Below are 20,260 nucleotides of genomic sequence, written 5' to 3'. Positions count from 1 at the left end.
AATGGAATATTCATTATGTCATAAAATATTGATATTTAGATCACTGTTTGTGATGTTTACTGCCAATTAGTTCCCTCATTTAAATATTATTAATATAAGTAAGCCTATTTAAAATTGATATGCAGTGTGATTTTTCTCTAGCCTATGTTTATACCACAGATACAGCTCATTTTGTTGGCTTACTGTAGGCCTATAATACCTGTAAATGGATTAATGAAGTCCAATAATAGTAATGTGCGTAAACATCGCGCGAGTCGCGATTCTCGCGCCGTTTCAAAGGAGATAACGCCGGCGTTTCGAGCAAACACAAGCACTGGACGCATGGACATTTATTTGACCCATTTGACCCAAGGTCAATGTTTGGATCCGTTTTGACTGTCAACCCAGATACAAAATGGTAAGGCGTCTAGATATTGGAAAGTCGGGTTCAAGAGCGAGAAAAAAATCTCAATTCAGGAAAGGTCACGAGGGACACTTTAAGGGTTATCAAGGATACGTTCCACAAGACACATCTATCTCCGGAGAGTCATTAAGCTCAGATCATATAAATGGTAGGTTTCACATGTTTCATACTTTTCTTTTTCTTTTCTCATTTCATTTAATTTGGTTTTGTTTGCTCACTTGTAACGAAATGTCTGATATATATCTGCCATTACCTTATGTTTCATTGCTCCAGTTGATGACGGTGGTGCTGAAAGATGGAAGCGGGTGCCTGAAAAACTCTACAATATGGCCATCGATCCGAGTACACCTAGGCTTGTTCCTTCAAAGCTCAGACCACTACGCGATGCTGAAAACGTCAATGATGACCCGGTAGTCCCTAACAGATTAACAGGAAACGTTATCATGCATGCTGGTAGAACAGAAGAGCACTTCAACCGTCACATTAAAAAGCACCTTATCAAGCATCCTTCTTGTAACGGCAAGATAGTGTTCAATCCACAATCATATAAAAAATGGGGCTATCATTTTCGTGTAAGCTGACATGCACAGAAGAAAGTTGTGGATACTCATCTTCATATTTAGATTTTTATGAACACATTGACCATGTTGACAGCAGTACGACAAAAATGAAATGCGGTAGAAAACCGGCAAAACTTAACTTACAACTGCAAGTCGCCCTGTCCAAACAACCAATCAGCAATGAAGGCATGAGGCAAGTTCTTCTTTCATGCGATATCAATGCTCCATGCACGTCATCCATGCAGAAAACTTCCAACAAGGTCATGGACTCCTTTGTTGGTGTCACTCAAGATCAGTTGAAAGAGAATCGCATCATGGTGAATCAAATAATGGTAATGCGACATGGCAAGAAAGTTGATGTCATCGCTCAGACAGACACAGCATATAATAACCCCCAAAGGGCGATCGTTTTACCAACCAGGTACGCAAGCATGGGCACCTGTGTTCTGTTCAGAACCAGGACTGGAGAGGGTGGTATTGGCATTTGAAACGAAAAGCAAACTTTGCTCATGTGTCGGCGATAATCATCTGAAAGAGTGCCAAAACAATTTCCCCATGGAGGAAGCCATGGGGAATGCAGAGCACATGCTGGGTAAGGCTTGTGCGAAGGATTTGGAGACAAGTATTGGCGTTCGGGAACTTATATCCGACGGAGATTCACACGCATTTAAAGGATTTCAAGAAATCATGCCAAACACCACACAGGGAAACTGCACGTTTCATCTGACTAAAACGATTTCAAGAAACATAATGAAAATCCCAATTAGAAGCTGTAACGGAAAGACTCTTCAAGAATCCACGAAGAACAAAATATCACTTGCCAAATTTATTGAAAAACGATGCAGCTGGGAATTTCGAAAGGCCTATGACAAACACGGAACCAACATCACCAAATTAACGAAAGTATGTGGGAAAGCCAAAACAGGCATCATCAGCTGCATAACGGGAGATGTTGACGGCTGCAGAAGATCATCCCTTGTATGTGCGGCCCATAAAAAGAAGAAGAGTGAACCCAAGGTCTGAATTTACTTAGAACTGAGTAAGACAAACAAACAAACAAACAAACAAACAAACAAACAAAACAGGATGTGAAATGAGAACATCGAATATAAATGATTGAAGTTTTCTTAAGAAGCAGACATGTCGTGTTCAGCGTAGGCCTACGTGTGGTGTCAATCATTATCTTACCGTTACTCAAAATACGTAATTCTGGTAACCATGGTAACGATTAAACACGAATCTGTGCGTATATCGAAAATGTGATAATTAATAATAATATTGATATGATATATCTTAAATGTCATTTGACTAATATTTGGTGCAAATAAATTACTGTAAGTGCACGAAATAGACTTAAGCTAATGCAAAGTAGGCCTGTACAAATCAACTTGCAATGAGCTTTAATTTTATCATTATTAGGCCTATTATTATTATAAGTGCTGTAATTATTATTATTATTATTATTATTATTATTTTAGCCACCCCGGGACTTCCAAGAAAAACCTATGTGGATTTGACCAAAGCAGAGGAGACTAGAATATTACGAGTAATAGAGAACAAACTGGGCAAAACAGCCATCTTGAGACAAAAGAGAAATCTCACTACTAACCGTTGTGAAGCGACGCATAACACCATCCTGAAGAGTGTTCCGAAAAACCGGGTATTCCGAAGAAATTTCAATGGAAGGGCGCAGTCAGCAATACATTCGTGCAGCATTGGGTTGACACAATCTGTTATGCATACCAACGCACTTCTGGGAGCTTCTAATGACGAGTTTGCACCTGCGAACAAAACCAGAATGAGAGAAATTAAGCGTGATATTTACAACAAGGATAGAAAACGGTCTTTCGAGTACAGGCTTCTGAAGAGATATTGTAGAGACAGGAAGAAAATGTTTCAGAACAGTTCAAAATCATCAGGCTACTCTCCAGGTTGTCAAGATCCAGTTGTATGTCTCGATCACGGATATCAGAAAAAAGCTAAAATATCATTTAGGAATCCTGAACCACCGCGTAGGCCTACTACCAGGTCTATGTGTACGCGCAGCAATACCTACTGAGAACTTCTAGAAGTAGGCCCTAGGCCTACATGATGACTGATGTAGACATAGTTAACAACATTTTGTGTTTATTATATACACAACCAGAACAGATTACACAGATATGATTAAATAAAACAGTGAATTTTACTGATTCATTTTGTAACACAATGTTTTCATTATCTCTCTTGTGATATGGTGGCCTTGAAAAAGGCCGTTTGGGTATATGACATTGGACTCAATTAGCTTGGTTCTGAGTTATGCACGGAGGGTTGCATCTACATCTGTAGCAGCCTGGTCTCTGCCTATTAAGCCTATGGCACGTTCTTCGCTGATCATTAGCACATTTAGTTTCCAGGACCAGATGCCCTAGGTTAACACACAGCGGCACACTACACCTATGCGACACCTCGCCATCTTCACGGTGACCGAGCAGATTTGGTAACCTCATGGCCAGAACATAAACTGCTCTCGAAACCGTGGTTTGAACAGCTTGGTGGCCTGGGTACGTTAAGCAAACCCGACCGTACATCCCGCTACCATTTCTGGACGGCCCTTGCCATATCAGACATTCTCCTGTCTCCTAGTATTTCCTAAAATTGTGCGCAGCCGGGCATCAATTCTCTCCTCTGCTGCAGTAGCCGCCGACATGTTTGCACTTTGAAATTAATGAGCTTAATTCACGTCATGAAAGTTTTTAAGATCAACGATTAACTAGAGGGTAGGGGCCTAACAGGCACTATATTGGGGCCAAAACAATTTATAGCTAGAGCAATAAAATATATATTTATAGTAAAGTTTTGACGTCTACTATTAAGCTTACCTATTCTTGATCACAATTTAAATATTTTGTTTATAAATGACGAATTAATGTTTGATGCACTCATTAGACCATCCCTATATCAGTATGAAGAATGAGATCGTCCGTGACCTGGGTCACTGATCTGGATGGCCGAAACGACAACCCGCTTAATTATCTAACTAACCATTCCACAAAGCCCCTGTATGATATTAATATTTAGCTATTGCATATGTTATCTTCAATTACAAAACTTACAGAAACCTTGTTGTGTTCAGCTAGAGGTTATGTTTTCTGTCTGTTTCAACACTGTTGTCCGATTAATGCTTATTAAATGATGTTTTTCTCGTCGTCCGTTGCCCGACATAGCCTCACACTTTCCAGTCCAGTCTCGGCTCAGCCTGCACGGGCCTACATTTAAGCTTACCTGCATGCTTACGTAACACCTGCGGATCAAAATATAGCCTCGAAATGTGTTAGATATTACACATTAACATTATAATAACGTGTTTCCTTTCATAATTAATGTTTTACATCAAATTACAATACTGTTATTAATAAACTCGCGTACATGCGCCGTCCGCATAGTATACGCTTATGCCCTCTTTATAAGAGAGCGCACCACCATTAAACGCGCCATTGAAATACACGGGAAAAGACCCACTTTTGGATGGCGTTTTGGCTATGCAGAAACGTACCTCAGATATTAAGTTTGGTATCAAATTAAAGCTGATTATGTGTACAATAATATTCTTTTAACAGTATATATTGGTGACCATCTACTTTTTTTTGCTATTTTGCCGTGAATAAAACAACTCAGAATTTTACCAGTACAAATCACCCAGATTTCAAAACGGGAAGTTGTACAAATCCGCGTCAGGAATTTACCTTTTCAGTGCAAATGATGTTTGTTTGCTCACGATTCTTGATGAACACACTTATCAAGATAATTTGAGTTCATTAACATGTGTCTTTAAGTCAAAATTTGAAAGACAGGGCCACTTCAAGCTCGTAAACGCCACGGACTTTATTAACCGAATTCCGCTGGTACATAAAACGTGGAGGGCTTTGGTGGTGCGCCCTCTTATAAAGCTCATTTATCAAAAATGCTCATTGTGACTGCTATATTTCAATTTTTGACATAATTTCAAGTAAAGTTCCAAAGTTTCAATGGTTTCCGATGACTACTTTTTAAGTTATGGCTCTTTGAAAACGCTTGAGATTTTCACAAAATGCCAATTTTGGCTCTGATCACGTCATTCGCTTTTTACATGTTTTTAAGTTTAATTCTCAAGTGTAACGGCAACTAAAAGCGGTTAATGTTGAAAAAACTTTGTTTCCTCCATTCCTCCGATTGCTGTCGTCATAAATATACCATTCCTCTGTATATTTATAACCAGTAGACCCTGAAAAGAAGCAAAAATATCTAGTTTTAAGCAAATATAGGCCTATTAAATGGAATATTCATTATGTCATAAAATATTGATATTTAGATCACTGTTTGTGATGTTTACTGCCAATTAGTTCCCTCATTTAAATATTATTAATATAAGTAAGCCTATTTAAAATTGATATGCAGTGTGATTTTTCTCTAGCCTATGTTTATACCACAGATACAGCTCATTTTGTTGGCTTACTGTAGGCCTATAATACCTGTAAATGGATTAATGAAGTCCAATAATAGTAATGTGCGTAAACATCGCGCGAGTCGCGATTCTCGCGCCGTTTCAAAGGAGATAACGCCGGCGTTTCGAGCAAACACAAGCACTGGACGCATGGACATTTATTTGACCCATTTGACCCAAGGTCAATGTTTGGATCCGTTTTGACTGTCAACCCAGATACAAAATGGTAAGGCGTCTAGATATTGGAAAGTCGGGTTCAAGAGCGAGAAAAAATCTCAATTCAGGAAAGGTCACGAGGACACTTTAAGGGTTATCAAGGATACGTTCCACAAGACACATCTATCTCCGGAGAGTCATTAAGCTCAGATCATATAAATGGTAGGTTTCACATGTTTCATACTTTTCTTTTTCTTTTCTCATTTCATTTAATTTGGTTTTGTTTGCTCACTTGTAACGAAATGTCTGATATATATCTGCCATTACCTTATGTTTCATTGCTCCAGTTGATGACGGTGGTGCTGAAAGATGGAAGCGGGTGCCTGAAAAACTCTACAATATGGCCATCGATCCGAGTACACCTAGGCTTGTTCCTTCAAAGCTCAGACCACTACGCGATGCTGAAAACGTCAATGATGACCCGGTAGTCCCTAACAGATTAACAGGAAACGTTATCATGCATGCTGGTAGAACAGAAGAGCACTTCAACCGTCACATTAAAAAGCACCTTATCAAGCATCCTTCTTGTAACGGCAAGATAGTGTTCAATCCACAATCATATAAAAATGGGGCTATCATTTTCGTGTAAGCTGACATGCACAGAAGAAAGTTGTGGATACTCATCTTCATATTTAGATTTTTATGAACACATTGACCATGTTGACAGCAGTACGACAAAAATGAAATGCGGTAGAAAACCGGCAAAACTTAACTTACAACTGCAAGTCGCCCTGTCCAAACAACCAATCAGCAATGAAGGCATGAGGCAAGTTCTTCTTTCATGCGATATCAATGCTCCATGCACGTCATCCATGCAGAAAACTTCCAACAAGGTCATGGACTCCTTTGTTGGTGTCACTCAAGATCAGTTGAAAGAGAATCGCATCATGGTGAATCAAATAATGGTAATGCGACATGGCAAGAAAGTTGATGTCATCGCTCAGACAGACACAGCATATAATAACCCCCCAAAAGGGCGATCGTTTTACCAACCAGGTACGCAAGCATGGGCACCTGTGTTCTGTTCAGAACCAGGACTGGAGAGGGTGGTATTGGCATTTGAAACGAAAAGCAAACTTTGCTCATGTGTCGGCGATAATCATCTGAAAGAGTGCCAAAACAATTTCCCCATGGAGGAAGCCATGGGGAATGCAAGCACATGCTGGGTAAGGCTTGTGCGAAGGATTTGGAGACAAGTATTGGCGTTCGGGAACTTATATCCGACGGAGATTCACACGCATTTAAAGGATTTCAAGAAATCATGCCAAACACCACACAGGGAAACTGCACGTTTCATCTGACTAAAACGATTTCAAGAAACATAATGAAAATCCCAATTAGAAGCTGTAACGGAAAGACTCTTCAAGAATCCACGAAGAACAAAATATCACTTGCCAAATTTGTTGAAAAACGATGCAGCTGGGAATTTCGAAAGGCCTATGACAAACACGGAACCAACATCACCAAATTAACGAAAGTATGTGGGAAAGCCAAAACAGGCATCATCAGCTGCATAACGGGAGATGTTGACGGCTGCAGAAGATCATCCCTTGTATGTGCGGCCCATAAAAAGAAGAAGAGTGAACCCAAGGTCTGAATTTACTTAGAACTGAGTAAGACAAACAAACAAACAAACAAACAAACAAACAAACAAAACAGGATGTGAAATGAGAACATCGAATATAAATGATTGAAGTTTTCTTAAGAAGCAGACATGTCGTGTTCAGCGTAGGCCTACGTGTGGTGTCAATCATTATCTTACCGTTACTCAAAATACGTAATTCTGGTAACCATGGTAACGATTAAACACGAATCTGTGCGTATATCGAAAATGTGATAATTAATAATAATATTGATATGATATATCTTAAATGTCATTTGACTAATATTTGGTGCAAATAAATTACTGTAAGTGCACGAAATAGACTTAAGCTAATGCAAAGTAGGCCTGTACAAATCAACTTGCAATGAGCTTTAATTTTATCATTATTAGGCCTATTATTATTATAAGTGCTGTAATTATTATTATTATTATTATTATTATTATTTTAGCCACCCCCGGGACTTCCAAGAAAAACCTATGTGGATTTGACCAAAGCAGAGGAGACTAGAATATTACGAGTAATAGAGAACAAACTGGGCAAAACAGCCATCTTGAGACAAAGAGAAATCTCACTACTAACCGTTGTGAAGCGACGCATAACACCATCCTGAAGAGTGTTCCGAAAAACCGGGTATTCCGCAGAAAATACAATGGAAGGGCGCAGTCAGCAATACATTCGTGCAGCATTGGGTTGACACAATCTGTTATGCATACCAACGCACTTCTGGGAGCTTCTAATGACGAGTTTGCACCTGCGAACAAAACCAGAATGAGAGAAATTAAGCGTGATATTTACAACAAGGATAGAAAACGGTCTTTCGAGTACAGGCTTCTGAAGAGATATTGTAGAGACAGGAAGAAAATGTTTCAGAACAGTTCAAAATCATCAGGCTACTCTCCAGGTTGTCAAGATCCAGTTGTATGTCTCGATCACGGATATCAGAAAAAAGCTAAAAATCATTTAGGAATCCTGAACCGCGGCGTAGGCCTACTACCAGGTCTATGTGTACGCGCAGCAATACCTACTGAGAACTTCTAGAAGTAGGCCTAGGCCTACATGATGACTGATGTAGACATAGTTAACAACATTTTGTGTTTATTATATACACAACCAGAACAGATTACACAGATATGATTAAATAAAACAGTGAATTTTACTGATTCATTTTGTAACACAATGTTTTCATTATCTCTCTTGTGATATGGTGGCCTTGAAAAAGGCCGTTTGGGTATATGACATTGGACTCAATTAGCTTGGTTCTGAGTTATGCACGGAGGGTTGCATCTACATCTGTAGCAGCCTGGTCTCTGCCTATTAAGCCTATGGCACGTTCTTCGCTGATCATTAGCACATTTAGTTTCCAGGACCAGATGCCCTAGGTTAACACACAGCGGCACACTACACCTATGCGACACCTCGCCATCTTCACGGTGACCGAGCAGATTTGGTAACCTCATGGCCAGAACATAAACTGCTCTCGAAACCGTGGTTTGAACAGCTTGGTGGCCTGGGTACGTTAAGCAAACCCGACCGTACATCCCGCTACCATTTCTGGACGGCCCTTGCCATATCAGACATTCTCCCTGTCTCCTAGTATTTCCTAAAATTGTGCGCAGCCGGGCATCAATTCTCTCCTCTGCTGCAGTAGCCGCCGACATGTTTGCACTTTGAAATTAATGAGCTTAATTCACGTCATGAAAGTTTTTAAGATCAACGATTAACTAGAGGGTAGGGGCCTAACAGGCACTATATGGGGGCCAAAACAATTTATAGCTAGAGCAATAAAATATATATTTATAGTAAAGTTTTGACGTCTACTATTAAGCTTACCTATTCTTGATCACAATTTAAATATTTTGTTTATAAATGACGAATTAATGTTTGATGCACTCATTAGACCATCCCTATATCAGTATGAAGAATGAGATCGTCCGTGACCTGGGTCACTGATCTGGATGGCCGAAACGACAACCCGCTTAATTATCTAACTAACCATTCCACAAAGCCCCCTGTATGATATTAATATTTAGCTATTGCATATGTTATCTTCAATTACAAAACTTACAGAAACCTTGTTGTGTTCAGCTAGAGGTTATGTTTTCTGTCTGTTTCAACACTGTTGTCCGATTAATGCTTATTAAATGATGTTTTTCTCGTCGTCCGTTGCCCGACATAGCCTCACACTTTCCAGTCCAGTCTCGGCTCAGCCTGCACGGGCCTACATTTAAGCTTCCTGCATGCTTCCGTAACACCTGCGGATCAAAATATAGCCTCGAAATGTGTTAGATATTACACATTAACATTATAATAACGTGTTTCCTTTCATAATTAATGTTTTACATCAAATTACAATACTGTTATTAATAAACTCGCGTACATGCGCCGTCCGCATAGTATACGCTTATGCCCTCTTTATAAGAGAGCGCACCACCATTAAACGCGCCATTGAAATACACGGGAAAAGACCCACTTTTGGATGGCGTTTTGGCTATGCAGAAACGTACCTCAGATATTAAGTTTGGTATCAAATTAAAGCTGATTATGTGTACAATAATATTCTTTTAACAGTATATATTGGTGACCATCTACTTTTTTTTTTATTTTGCCGTGAATAAAACAACTCAGAATTTTACCAGTACAAATCACCCAGATTTCAAAACGGGAAGTTGTACAAATCCGCGTCAGGAATTTACCTTTTCAGTGCAAATGATGTTTGTTTGCTCACGATTCTTGATGAACACACTTATCAAGATAATTTGAGTTCATTAACATGTGTCTTTAAGTCAAAATTTGAAACAGGGCCACTTCAAGCTCGTAAACGCCACGGACTTTATTAACCGAATTCCGCTGGTACATAAAACGTGGAGGGCTTTGGTGGTGCGCCCTCTTATAAAGCTCATTTATCAAAAATGCTCATTGTGACTGCTATATTTCAATTTTTGACATAATTTCAAGTAAAGTTCCAAAGTTTCAATGGTTTCCGATGACTACTTTTTAAGTTATGGCTCTTTGAAAACGCTTGAGATTTTCACAAAATGCCAATTTTGGCTCTGATCACGTCATTCGCTTTTTACATGTTTTTAAGTTTAATTCTCAAGTGTAACGGCAACTAAAAGCAGTTAATGTTGAAAAACTTTGTTTCCTCCATTCCTCCGATTGCTGTCGTCATAAATATACCATTCCTCTGTATATTTATAACCAGTAGACCCTGAAAAGAAGCAAAAATATCTAGTTTTAAGCAAATATAGGCCTATTAAATGGAATATTCATTATGTCATAAAATATTGATATTTAGATCACTGTTTGTGATGTTTACTGCCAATTAGTTCCCTCATTTAAATATTATTAATATAAGTAAGCCTATTTAAAATTGATATGCAGTGTGATTTTTCTCTAGCCTATGTTTATACCACAGATACAGCTCATTTTGTTGGCTTACTGTAGGCCTATAATACCTGTAAATGGATTAATGAAGTCCAATAATAGTAATGTGCGTAAACATCGCGCGAGTCGCGATTCTCGCGCCGTTTCAAAGGAGATAACGCCGGCGTTTCGAGCAAACACAAGCACTGGACGCATGGACATTTATTTGACCCATTTGACCCAAGGTCAATGTTTGGATCCGTTTTGACTGTCAACCCAGATACAAAATGGTAAGGCGTCTAGATATTGGAAAGTCGGGTTCAAGAGCGAGAAAAAAATCTCAATTCAGGAAAGGTCACGAGGGACACTTTAAGGGTTATCAAGGATACGTTCCACAAGACACATCTATCTCCGGAGAGTCATTAAGCTCAGATCATATAAATGGTAGGTTTCACATGTTTCATACTTTTCTTTTTCTTTTCTCATTTCATTTAATTTGGTTTTGTTTGCTCACTTGTAACGAAATGTCTGATATATATCTGCCATTACCTTATGTTTCATTGCTCCAGTTGATGACGGTGGTGCTGAAAGATGGAAGCGGGTGCCTGAAAAACTCTACAATATGGCCATCGATCCGAGTACACCTAGGCTTGTTCCTTCAAAGCTCAGACCACTACGCGATGCTGAAAACGTCAATGATGACCCGGTAGTCCCTAACAGATTAACAGGAAACGTTATCATGCATGCTGGTAGAACAGAAGAGCACTTCAACCGTCACATTAAAATGCACCTTATCAAGCATCCTTCTTGTAACGGCAAGATAGTGTTCAATCCACAATCATATAAAAAATGGGGGCTATCATTTTCGTGTAAGCTGACATGCACAGAAGAAAGTTGTGGATACTCATCTTCATATTTAGATTTTTATGAACACATTGACCATGTTGACAGCAGTACGACAAAAATGAAATGCGGTAGAAAACCGGCAAAACTTAACTTACAACTGCAAGTCGCCCTGTCCAAACAACCAATCAGCAATGAAGGCATGAGGCAAGTTCTTCTTTCATGCGATATCAATGCTCCATGCACGTCATCCATGCAGAAAACTTCCAACAAGGTCATGGACTCCTTTGTTGGTGTCACTCAAGATCAGTTGAAAGAGAATCGCATCATGGTGAATCAAATAATGGTAATGCGACATGGCAAGAAAGTTGATGTCATCGCTCAGACAGACACAGCATATAATAACCCCCCAAAAGGGCGATCGTTTTACCAACCAGGTACGCAAGCATGGGCACCTGTGTTCTGTTCAGAACCAGGACTGGAGAGGTGGTATTGGCATTTGAAACGAAAAGCAAACTTTGCTCATGTGTCGGCGATAATCATCTGAAAGAGTGCCAAAACAATTTCCCCATGGAGGAAGCCATGGGAATGCAAAGCACATGCTGGGTAAGGCTTGTGCGAAGGATTTGGAGACAAGTATTGGCGTTCGGGAACTTATATCCGACGGAGATTCACACGCATTTAAAGGATTTCAAGAAATCATGCCAAACACCACACAGGGAAACTGCACGTTTCATCTGACTAAAACGATTTCAAGAAACATAATGAAAATCCCAATTAGAAGCTGTAACGGAAAGACTCTTCAAGAATCCACGAAGAACAAAATATCACTTGCCAAATTTATTGAAAAACGATGCAGCTGGGAATTTCGAAAGGCCTATGACAAACACGGAACCAACATCACCAAATTAACGAAAGTATGTGGGAAAGCCAAAACAGGCATCATCAGCTGCATAACGGGAGATGTTGACGGCTGCAGAAGATCATCCCTTGTATGTGCGGCCCATAAAAAGAAGAAGAGTGAACCCAAGGTCTGAATTTACTTAGAACTGAGTAAGACAAACAAACAAACAAACAAACAAACAAACAAACAAAACAGGATGTGAAATGAGAACATCGAATATAAATGATTGAAGTTTTCTTAAGAAGCAGACATGTCGTGTTCAGCGTAGGCCTACGTGTGGTGTCAATCATTATCTTACCGTTACTCAAAATACGTAATTCTGGTAACCATGGTAACGATTAAACACGAATCTGTGCGTATATCGAAAATGTGATAATTAATAATAATATTGATATGATATATCTTAAATGTCATTTGACTAATATTTGGTGCAAATAAATTACTGTAAGTGCACGAAATAGACTTAAGCTAATGCAAAGTAGGCCTGTACAAATCAACTTGCAATGAGCTTTAATTTTATCATTATTAGGCCTATTATTATTATAAGTGCTGTAATTATTATTATTATTATTATTATTATTATTTTAGCCACCCCCGGGACTTCCAAGAAAAACCTATGTGGATTTGACCAAAGCAGAGGAGACTAGAATATTACGAGTAATAGAGAACAAACTGGGCAAAACAGCCATCTTGAGACAAAAGAGAAATCTCACTACTAACCGTTGTGAAGCGACGCATAACACCATCCTGAAGAGTGTTCCGAAAAACCGGGTATTCCGAAGAAATTTCAATGGAAGGGCGCAGTCAGCAATACATTCGTGCAGCATTGGGTTGACACAATCTGTTATGCATACCAACGCACTTCTGGGAGCTTCTAATGACGAGTTTGCACCTGCGAACAAAACCAGAATGAGAGAAATTAAGCGTGATATTTACAACAAGGATAGAAAACGGTCTTTCGAGTACAGGCTTCTGAAGAGATATTGTAGAGACAGGAAGAAAATGTTTCAGAACAGTTCAAAATCATCAGGCTACTCTCCAGGTTGTCAAGATCCAGTTGTATGTCTCGATCACGGATATCAGAAAAAAGCTAAAAAATCATTTAGGAATCCTGAACCGCGGCGTAGGCCTACTACCAGGTCTATGTGTACGCGCAGCAATACCTACTGAGAACTTCTAGAAGTAGGCCTAGGCCTACATGATGACTGATGTAGACATAGTTAACAACATTTTGTGTTTATTATATACACAACCAGAACAGATTACACAGATATGATTAAATAAAACAGTGAATTTTACTGATTCATTTTGTAACACAATGTTTTCATTATCTCTCTTGTGATATGGTGGCCTTGAAAAAGGCCGTTTGGGTATATGACATTGGACTCAATTAGCTTGGTTCTGAGTTATGCACGGAGGGTTGCATCTACATCTGTAGCAGCCTGGTCTCTGCCTATTAAGCCTATGGCACGTTCTTCGCTGATCATTAGCACATTTAGTTTCCAGGACCAGATGCCCTAGGTTAACACACAGCGGCACACTACACCTATGCGACACCTCGCCATCTTCACGGTGACCGAGCAGATTTGGTAACCTCATGGCCAGAACATAAACTGCTCTCGAAACCGTGGTTTGAACAGCTTGGTGGCCTGGGTACGTTAAGCAAACCCGACCGTACATCCCGCTACCATTTCTGGACGGCCCTTGCCATATCAGACATTCTCCCTGTCTCCTAGTATTTCCTAAAATTGTGCGCAGCCGGGCATCAATTCTCTCCTCTGCTGCAGTAGCCGCCGACATGTTTGCACTTTGAAATTAATGAGCTTAATTCACGTCATGAAAGTTTTTAAGATCAACGATTAACTAGAGGGTAGGGGCCTAACAGGCACTATATTGGGGCCAAAACAATTTATAGCTAGAGCAATAAAATATATATTTATAGTAAAGTTTTGACGTCTACTATTAAGCTTACCTATTCTTGATCACAATTTAAATATTTTGTTTATAAATGACGAATTAATGTTTGATGCACTCATTAGACCATCCCTATATCAGTATGAAGAATGAGATCGTCCGTGACCTGGGTCACTGATCTGGATAGCCGAAACGACAACCCGCTTAATTATCTAACTAACCATTCCACAAAGCCCCCTGTATGATATTAATATTTAGCTATTGCATATGTTATCTTCAATTACAAAACTTACAGAAACCTTGTTGTGTTCAGCTAGAGGTTATGTTTTCTGTCTGTTTCAACACTGTTGTCCGATTAATGCTTATTAAATGATGTTTTTCTCGTCGTCCGTTGCCCGACATAGCCTCACACTTTCCAGTCCAGTCTCGGCTCAGCCTGCACGGGCCTACATTTAAGCTTCCCTGCATGCTTCCGTAACACCTGCGGATCAAAATATAGCCTCGAAATGTGTTAGATATTACACATTAACATTATAATAACGTGTTTCCTTTCATAATTAATGTTTTACATCAAATTACAATACTGTTATTAATAAACTCGCGTACATGCGCCGTCCGCATAGTATACGCTTATGCCCTCTTTATAAGAGAGCGCACCACCATTAAACGCGCCATTGAAATACACGGGAAAAGACCCACTTTTGGATGGCGTTTTGGCTATGCAGAAACGTACCTCAGATATTAAGTTTGGTATCAAATTAAAGCTGATTATGTGTACAATAATATTCTTTTAACAGTATATATTGGTGACCATCTACTTTTTTTGCTATTTTGCCGTGAATAAAACAACTCAGAATTTTACCAGTACAAATCACCCAGATTTCAAAACGGGAAGTTGTACAAATCCGCGTCAGGAATTTACCTTTTCAGTGCAAATGATGTTTGTTTGCTCACGATTCTTGATGAACACACTTATCAAGATAATTTGAGTTCATTAACATGTGTCTTTAAGTCAAAATTTGAAAGACAGGGCCACTTCAAGCTCGTAAACGCCACGGACTTTATTAACCGAATTCCGCTGGTACATAAAACGTGGAGGGCTTTGGTGGTGCGCCCTCTTATAAAGCTCATTTATCAAAAATGCTCATTGTGACTGCTATATTTCAATTTTGCCATAATTTCAAGTAAAGTTCCAAAGTTTCAATGGTTTCCGATGACTACTTTTTAAGTTATGGCTCTTTGAAAACGCTTGAGATTTTCACAAAATGCCAATTTTGGCTCTGATCACGTCATTCGCTTTTTACATGTTTTTAAGTTTAATTCTCAAGTGTAACGGCAACTAAAAGCAGAAAAAAAAAAAAAAACTTTGTTTCCTCCATTCCTCCGATTGCTGTCGTCATAAATATACCATTCCTCTGTATATTTATAACCAGTAGACCCTGAAAAGAAGCAAAAATATCTAGTTTTAAGCAAATATAGGCCTATTAAATGGAATATTCATTATGTCATAAAATATTGATATTTAGATCACTGTTTGTGATGTTTACTGCCAATTAGTTCCCTCATTTAAATATTATTAATATAAGTAAGCCTATTTAAAATTGATATGCAGTGTGATTTTTCTCTAGCCTATGTTTATACCACAGATACAGCTCATTTTGTTGGCTTACTGTAGGCCTATAATACCTGTAAATGGATTAATGAAGTCCAATAATAGTAATGTGCGTAAACATCGCGCGAGTCGCGATTCTCGCGCCGTTTCAAAGGAGATAACGCCGGCGTTTCGAGCAAACACAAGCACTGGACGCATGGACATTTATTTGACCCATTTGACCCAAGGTCAATGTTTGGATCCGTTTTGACTGTCAACCCAGATACAAAATGGTAAGGCGTCTAGATATTGGAAAGTCGGGTTCAAGAGCGAGAAAAAAATCTCAATTCAGGAAAGGTCACGAGGGACACTTTAAGGGTTATCAAGGATACGTTCCACAAGACACATCTATCTCCGGAGAGTCATTAAGCTCAGATCATATAAATGGTAGGTTTCACATGTTTCATACTTTTCTTTTTCTTTTCTCATTTCATTTAATTTGGTTTTGTTTGCTCACTTGTAACGAAATGTCTGATATATATCTGCCATTACCTTATGTTTCATTGCTCCAGTTGATGACGGTGGTGCTGAAAGATGGAAGCGGGTGCCTGAAAAACTCTACAATATGGCCATCGATCCGAGTACACCTAGGCTTGTTCCTTCAAAGCTCAGACCACTACGCGATGCTGAAAACGTCAATGATGACCCGGTAGTCCCTAACAGATTAACAGGAAACGTTATCATGCATGCTGGTAGAACAGAAGAGCACTTCAACCGTCACATTAAAAAGCACCTTATCAAGCATCCTTCTTGTAACGGCAAGATAGTGTTCAATCCACAATCATATAAAAAATGGGGGCTATCATTTTCGTGTAAGCTGACATGCACAGAAGAAAGTTGTGGATACTCATCTTCATATTTAGATTTTATGAACACATTGACCATGTTGACAGCAGTACGACAAAAATGAAATGCGGTAGAAAACCGGCAAAACTTAACTTACAACTGCAAGTCGCCCTGTCCAAACAACCAATCAGCAATGAAGGCATGAGGCAAGTTCTTCTTTCATGCGATATCAATGCTCCATGCACGTCATCCATGCAGAAAACTTCCAACAAGGTCATGGACTCCTTTGTTGGTGTCACTCAAGATCAGTTGAAAGAGAATCGCATCATGGTGAATCAAATAATGGTAATGCGACATGGCAAGAAAGTTGATGTCATCGCTCAGACAGACACAGCATATAATAACCCCCCAAAAGGGCGATCGTTTTACCAACCAGGTACGCAAGCATGGGCACCTGTGTTCTGTTCAGAACCAGGACTGGAGAGGGTGGTATTGGCATTTGAAACGAAAAGCAAACTTTGCTCATGTGTCGGCGATAATCATCTGAAAGAGTGCCAAAACAATTTCCCCATGGAGGAAGCCATGGGGAATGCAGAGCACATGCTGGGTAAGGCTTGTGCGAAGGATTTGGAGACAAGTATTGGCGTTCGGGAACTTATATCCGACGGAGATTCACACGCATTTAAAGGATTTCAAGAAATCATGCCAAACACCACACAGGGAAACTGCACGTTTCATCTGACTAAAACGATTTCAAGAAACATAATGAAAATCCCAATTAGAAGCTGTAACGGAAAGACTCTTCAAGAATCCACGAAGAACAAAATATCACTTGCCAAATTTATTGAAAAACGATGCAGCTGGGAATTTCGAAAGGCCTATGACAAACACGGAACCAACATCACCAAATTAACGAAAGTATGTGGGAAAGCCAAAACAGGCATCATCAGCTGCATAACGGGAGATGTTGACGGCTGCAGAAGATCATCCCTTGTATGTGCGGCCCATAAAAAAAGAAGAAGAGTGAACCCAAGGTCTGAATTTACTTAGAACTGAGTAAGACAAACAAACAAACAAACAAACAAACAAACAAACAAAACAGGATGTGAAATGAGAACATCGAATATAAATGATTGAAGTTTTCTTAAGAAGCAGACATGTCGTGTTCAGCGTAGGCCTACGTGTGGTGTCAATCATTATCTTACCGTTACTCAAAATACGTAATTCTGGTAACCATGGTAACGATTAAACACGAATCTGTGCGTATATCGAAAATGTGATAATTAATAATAATATTGATATGATATATCTTAAATGTCATTTGACTAATATTTGGTGCAAATAAATTACTGTAAGTGCACGAAATAGACTTAAGCTAATGCAAAGTAGGCCTGTACAAATCAACTTGCAATGAGCTTTAATTTTATCATTATTAGGCCTATTATTATTATAAGTGCTGTAATTATTATTATTATTATTATTATTATTATTTTAGCCACCCCCGGGACTTCCAAGAAAAACCTATGTGGATTTGACCAAAGCAGAGGAGACTAGAATATTACGAGTAATAGAGAACAAACTGGGCAAAACAGCCATCTTGAGACAAAGAGAAATCTCACTACTAACCGTTGTGAAGCGACGCATAACACCATCCTGAAGAGTGTTCCGAACAACCGGGTATCCCGAAGAAATTTCAATGGAAGGGCGCAGTCAGCAATACATTCGTGCAGCATTGGGTTGACACAATCTGTTATGCATACCAACGCACTTCTGGGAGCTTCTAATGACGAGTTTGCACCTGCGAACAAAACCAGAATGAGAGAAATTAAGCGTGATATTTACAACAAGGATAGAAAACGGTCTTTCGAGTACAGGCTTCTGAAGAGATATTGTAGAGACAGGAAGAAAATGTTTCAGAACAGTTCAAAATCATCAGGCTACTCTCCAGGTTGTCAAGATCCAGTTGTATGTCTCGATCACGGATATCAGAAAAAGCTAAAAAATCATTTAGGAATCCTGAACCGCGGCGTAGGCCTACTACCAGGTCTATGTGTACGCGCAGCAATACCTACTGAGAACTTCTAGAAGTAGGCCTAGGCCTACATGATGACTGATGTAGACATAGTTAACAACATTTTGTGTTTATTATATACACAACCAGAACAGATTACACAGATATGATTAAATAAAACAGTGAATTTTACTGATTCATTTTGTAACACAATGTTTTCATTATCTCTCTTGTGATATGGTGGCCTTGAAAAAGGCCGTTTGGGTATATGACATTGGACTCAATTAGCTTGGTTCTGAGTTATGCACGGAGGTTGCATCTACATCTGTAGCAGCCTGGTCTCTGCCTATTAAGCCTATGGCACGTTCTTCGCTGATCATTAGCACATTTAGTTTCCAGGACCAGATGCCCTAGGTTAACACACAGCGGCACACTACACCTATGCGACACCTCGCCATCTTCACGGTGACCGAGCAGATTTGGTAACCTCATGGCCAGAACATAAACTGCTCTCGAAACCGTGGTTTGAACAGCTTGGTGGCCTGGGTACGTTAAGCAAACCCGACCGTACATCCCGCTACCATTTCTGGACGGCCCTTGCCATATCAGACATTCTCCCTGTCTCCTAGTATTTCCTAAAATTGTGCGCAGCCGGGCATCAATTCTCTCCTCTGCTGCAGTAGCCGCCGACATGTTTGCACTTTGAAATTAATGAGCTTAATTCACGTCATGAAAGTTTTTAAGATCAACGATTAACTAGAGGGTAGGGGCCTAACAGGCACTATATTGGAGCCAAAACAATTTATAGCTAGAGCAATAAAATATATATTTATAGTAAAGTTTTGACGTCTACTATTAAGCTTACCTATTCTTGATCACAATTTAAATATTTTGTTTATAAATGACGAATTAATGTTTGATGCACTCATTAGACCATCCCTATATCAGTATGAAGAATGAGATCGTCCGTGACCTGGGTCACTGATCTGGATAGCCGAAACGACAACCCGCTTAATTATCTAACTAACCATTCCACAAAGCCCCTGTATGATATTAATATTTAGCTATTGCATATGTTATCTTCAATTACAAAACTTACAGAAACCTTGTTGTGTTCAGCTAGAGGTTATGTTTTCTGTCTGTTTCAACACTGTTGTCCGATTAATGCTTATTAAATGATGTTTTTCTCGTCGTCCGTTGCCCGACATAGCCTCACACTTTCCAGTCCAGTCTCGGCTCAGCCTGCACGGGCCTACATTTAAGCTTCCTGCATGCTTCCGTAACACCTGCGGATCAAAATATAGCCTCGAAATGTGTTAGATATTACACATTAACATTATAATAACGTGTTTCCTTTCATAATTAATGTTTTACATCAAATTACAATACTGTTATTAATAAACTCGCGTACATGCGCCGTCCGCATAGTATACGCTTATGCCCTCTTTATAAGAGAGCGCACCACCATTAAACGCGCCATTGAAATACACGGAAAAGACCCACTTTTGGATGGCGTTTTGGCTATGCAGAAACGTACCTCAGA

The 20,260-nt window shown here is 39.4% G+C and overlaps 1 protein-coding gene and 2 long non-coding RNA genes across 3 annotated transcripts; 1 reads left to right on the top strand and 2 right to left on the bottom strand.

The window, feature by feature from the left end:
• Positions 1–622: 622 nt before the first annotated feature.
• On the bottom strand, positions 623–4,178 carry LOC140136331 (uncharacterized). The gene is made up of 3 exons (XR_011856649.1): positions 4,059–4,178; positions 2,573–2,744; positions 623–820 (listed from the first exon to the last, which is right to left on the bottom strand). It is a non-coding gene; the product is annotated as an uncharacterized lncRNA (long non-coding RNA).
• Positions 4,179–11,123: 6,945 nt separating this feature from the next.
• On the bottom strand, positions 11,124–15,382 carry LOC140136325 (uncharacterized). Its single transcript, XR_011856648.1, has 3 exons — positions 14,563–15,382; positions 13,076–13,247; positions 11,124–11,321 (listed from the first exon to the last, which is right to left on the bottom strand). It is a non-coding gene; the product is annotated as an uncharacterized lncRNA (long non-coding RNA).
• Positions 15,383–16,826: 1,444 nt separating this feature from the next.
• Positions 16,827–18,363, top strand: LOC140141578 (uncharacterized). The gene is made up of 2 exons (XM_072163492.1): positions 16,827–17,624; positions 18,202–18,363. The coding sequence occupies exons 1-2, from the start codon at positions 16,827–16,829 to the stop codon at positions 18,361–18,363; spliced, it is 960 nt and encodes a 319-aa protein (XP_072019593.1).
• The last annotated feature ends 1,897 nt before the right edge of the window (positions 18,364–20,260 follow it).

The sequence above is a fragment of the Amphiura filiformis genome, chromosome 2 (genome assembly GCF_039555335.1).
Source record: "Amphiura filiformis chromosome 2, Afil_fr2py, whole genome shotgun sequence".
Taxonomy (NCBI): Eukaryota; Metazoa; Echinodermata; class Ophiuroidea; order Amphilepidida; family Amphiuridae; genus Amphiura; species Amphiura filiformis.
The sequence above is the reverse complement of the archived record's forward strand: the minus strand, read 5'-3'. Positions and strand labels throughout refer to the sequence as shown.

Coding starts and splice junctions, on each gene's coding strand:
- LOC140141578 (XM_072163492.1), top strand. CDS start 16,827: ATGAAATGCGGTAGAAAACCGGCAAAACTTAACTTACAACTGCAAGTC. Junction 17,625..18,201: donor ACATCACCAAATTAACGAAA/GTATGTGGGAAA, acceptor TTATTATTTTAG/CCACCCCCGGGACTTCCAAG.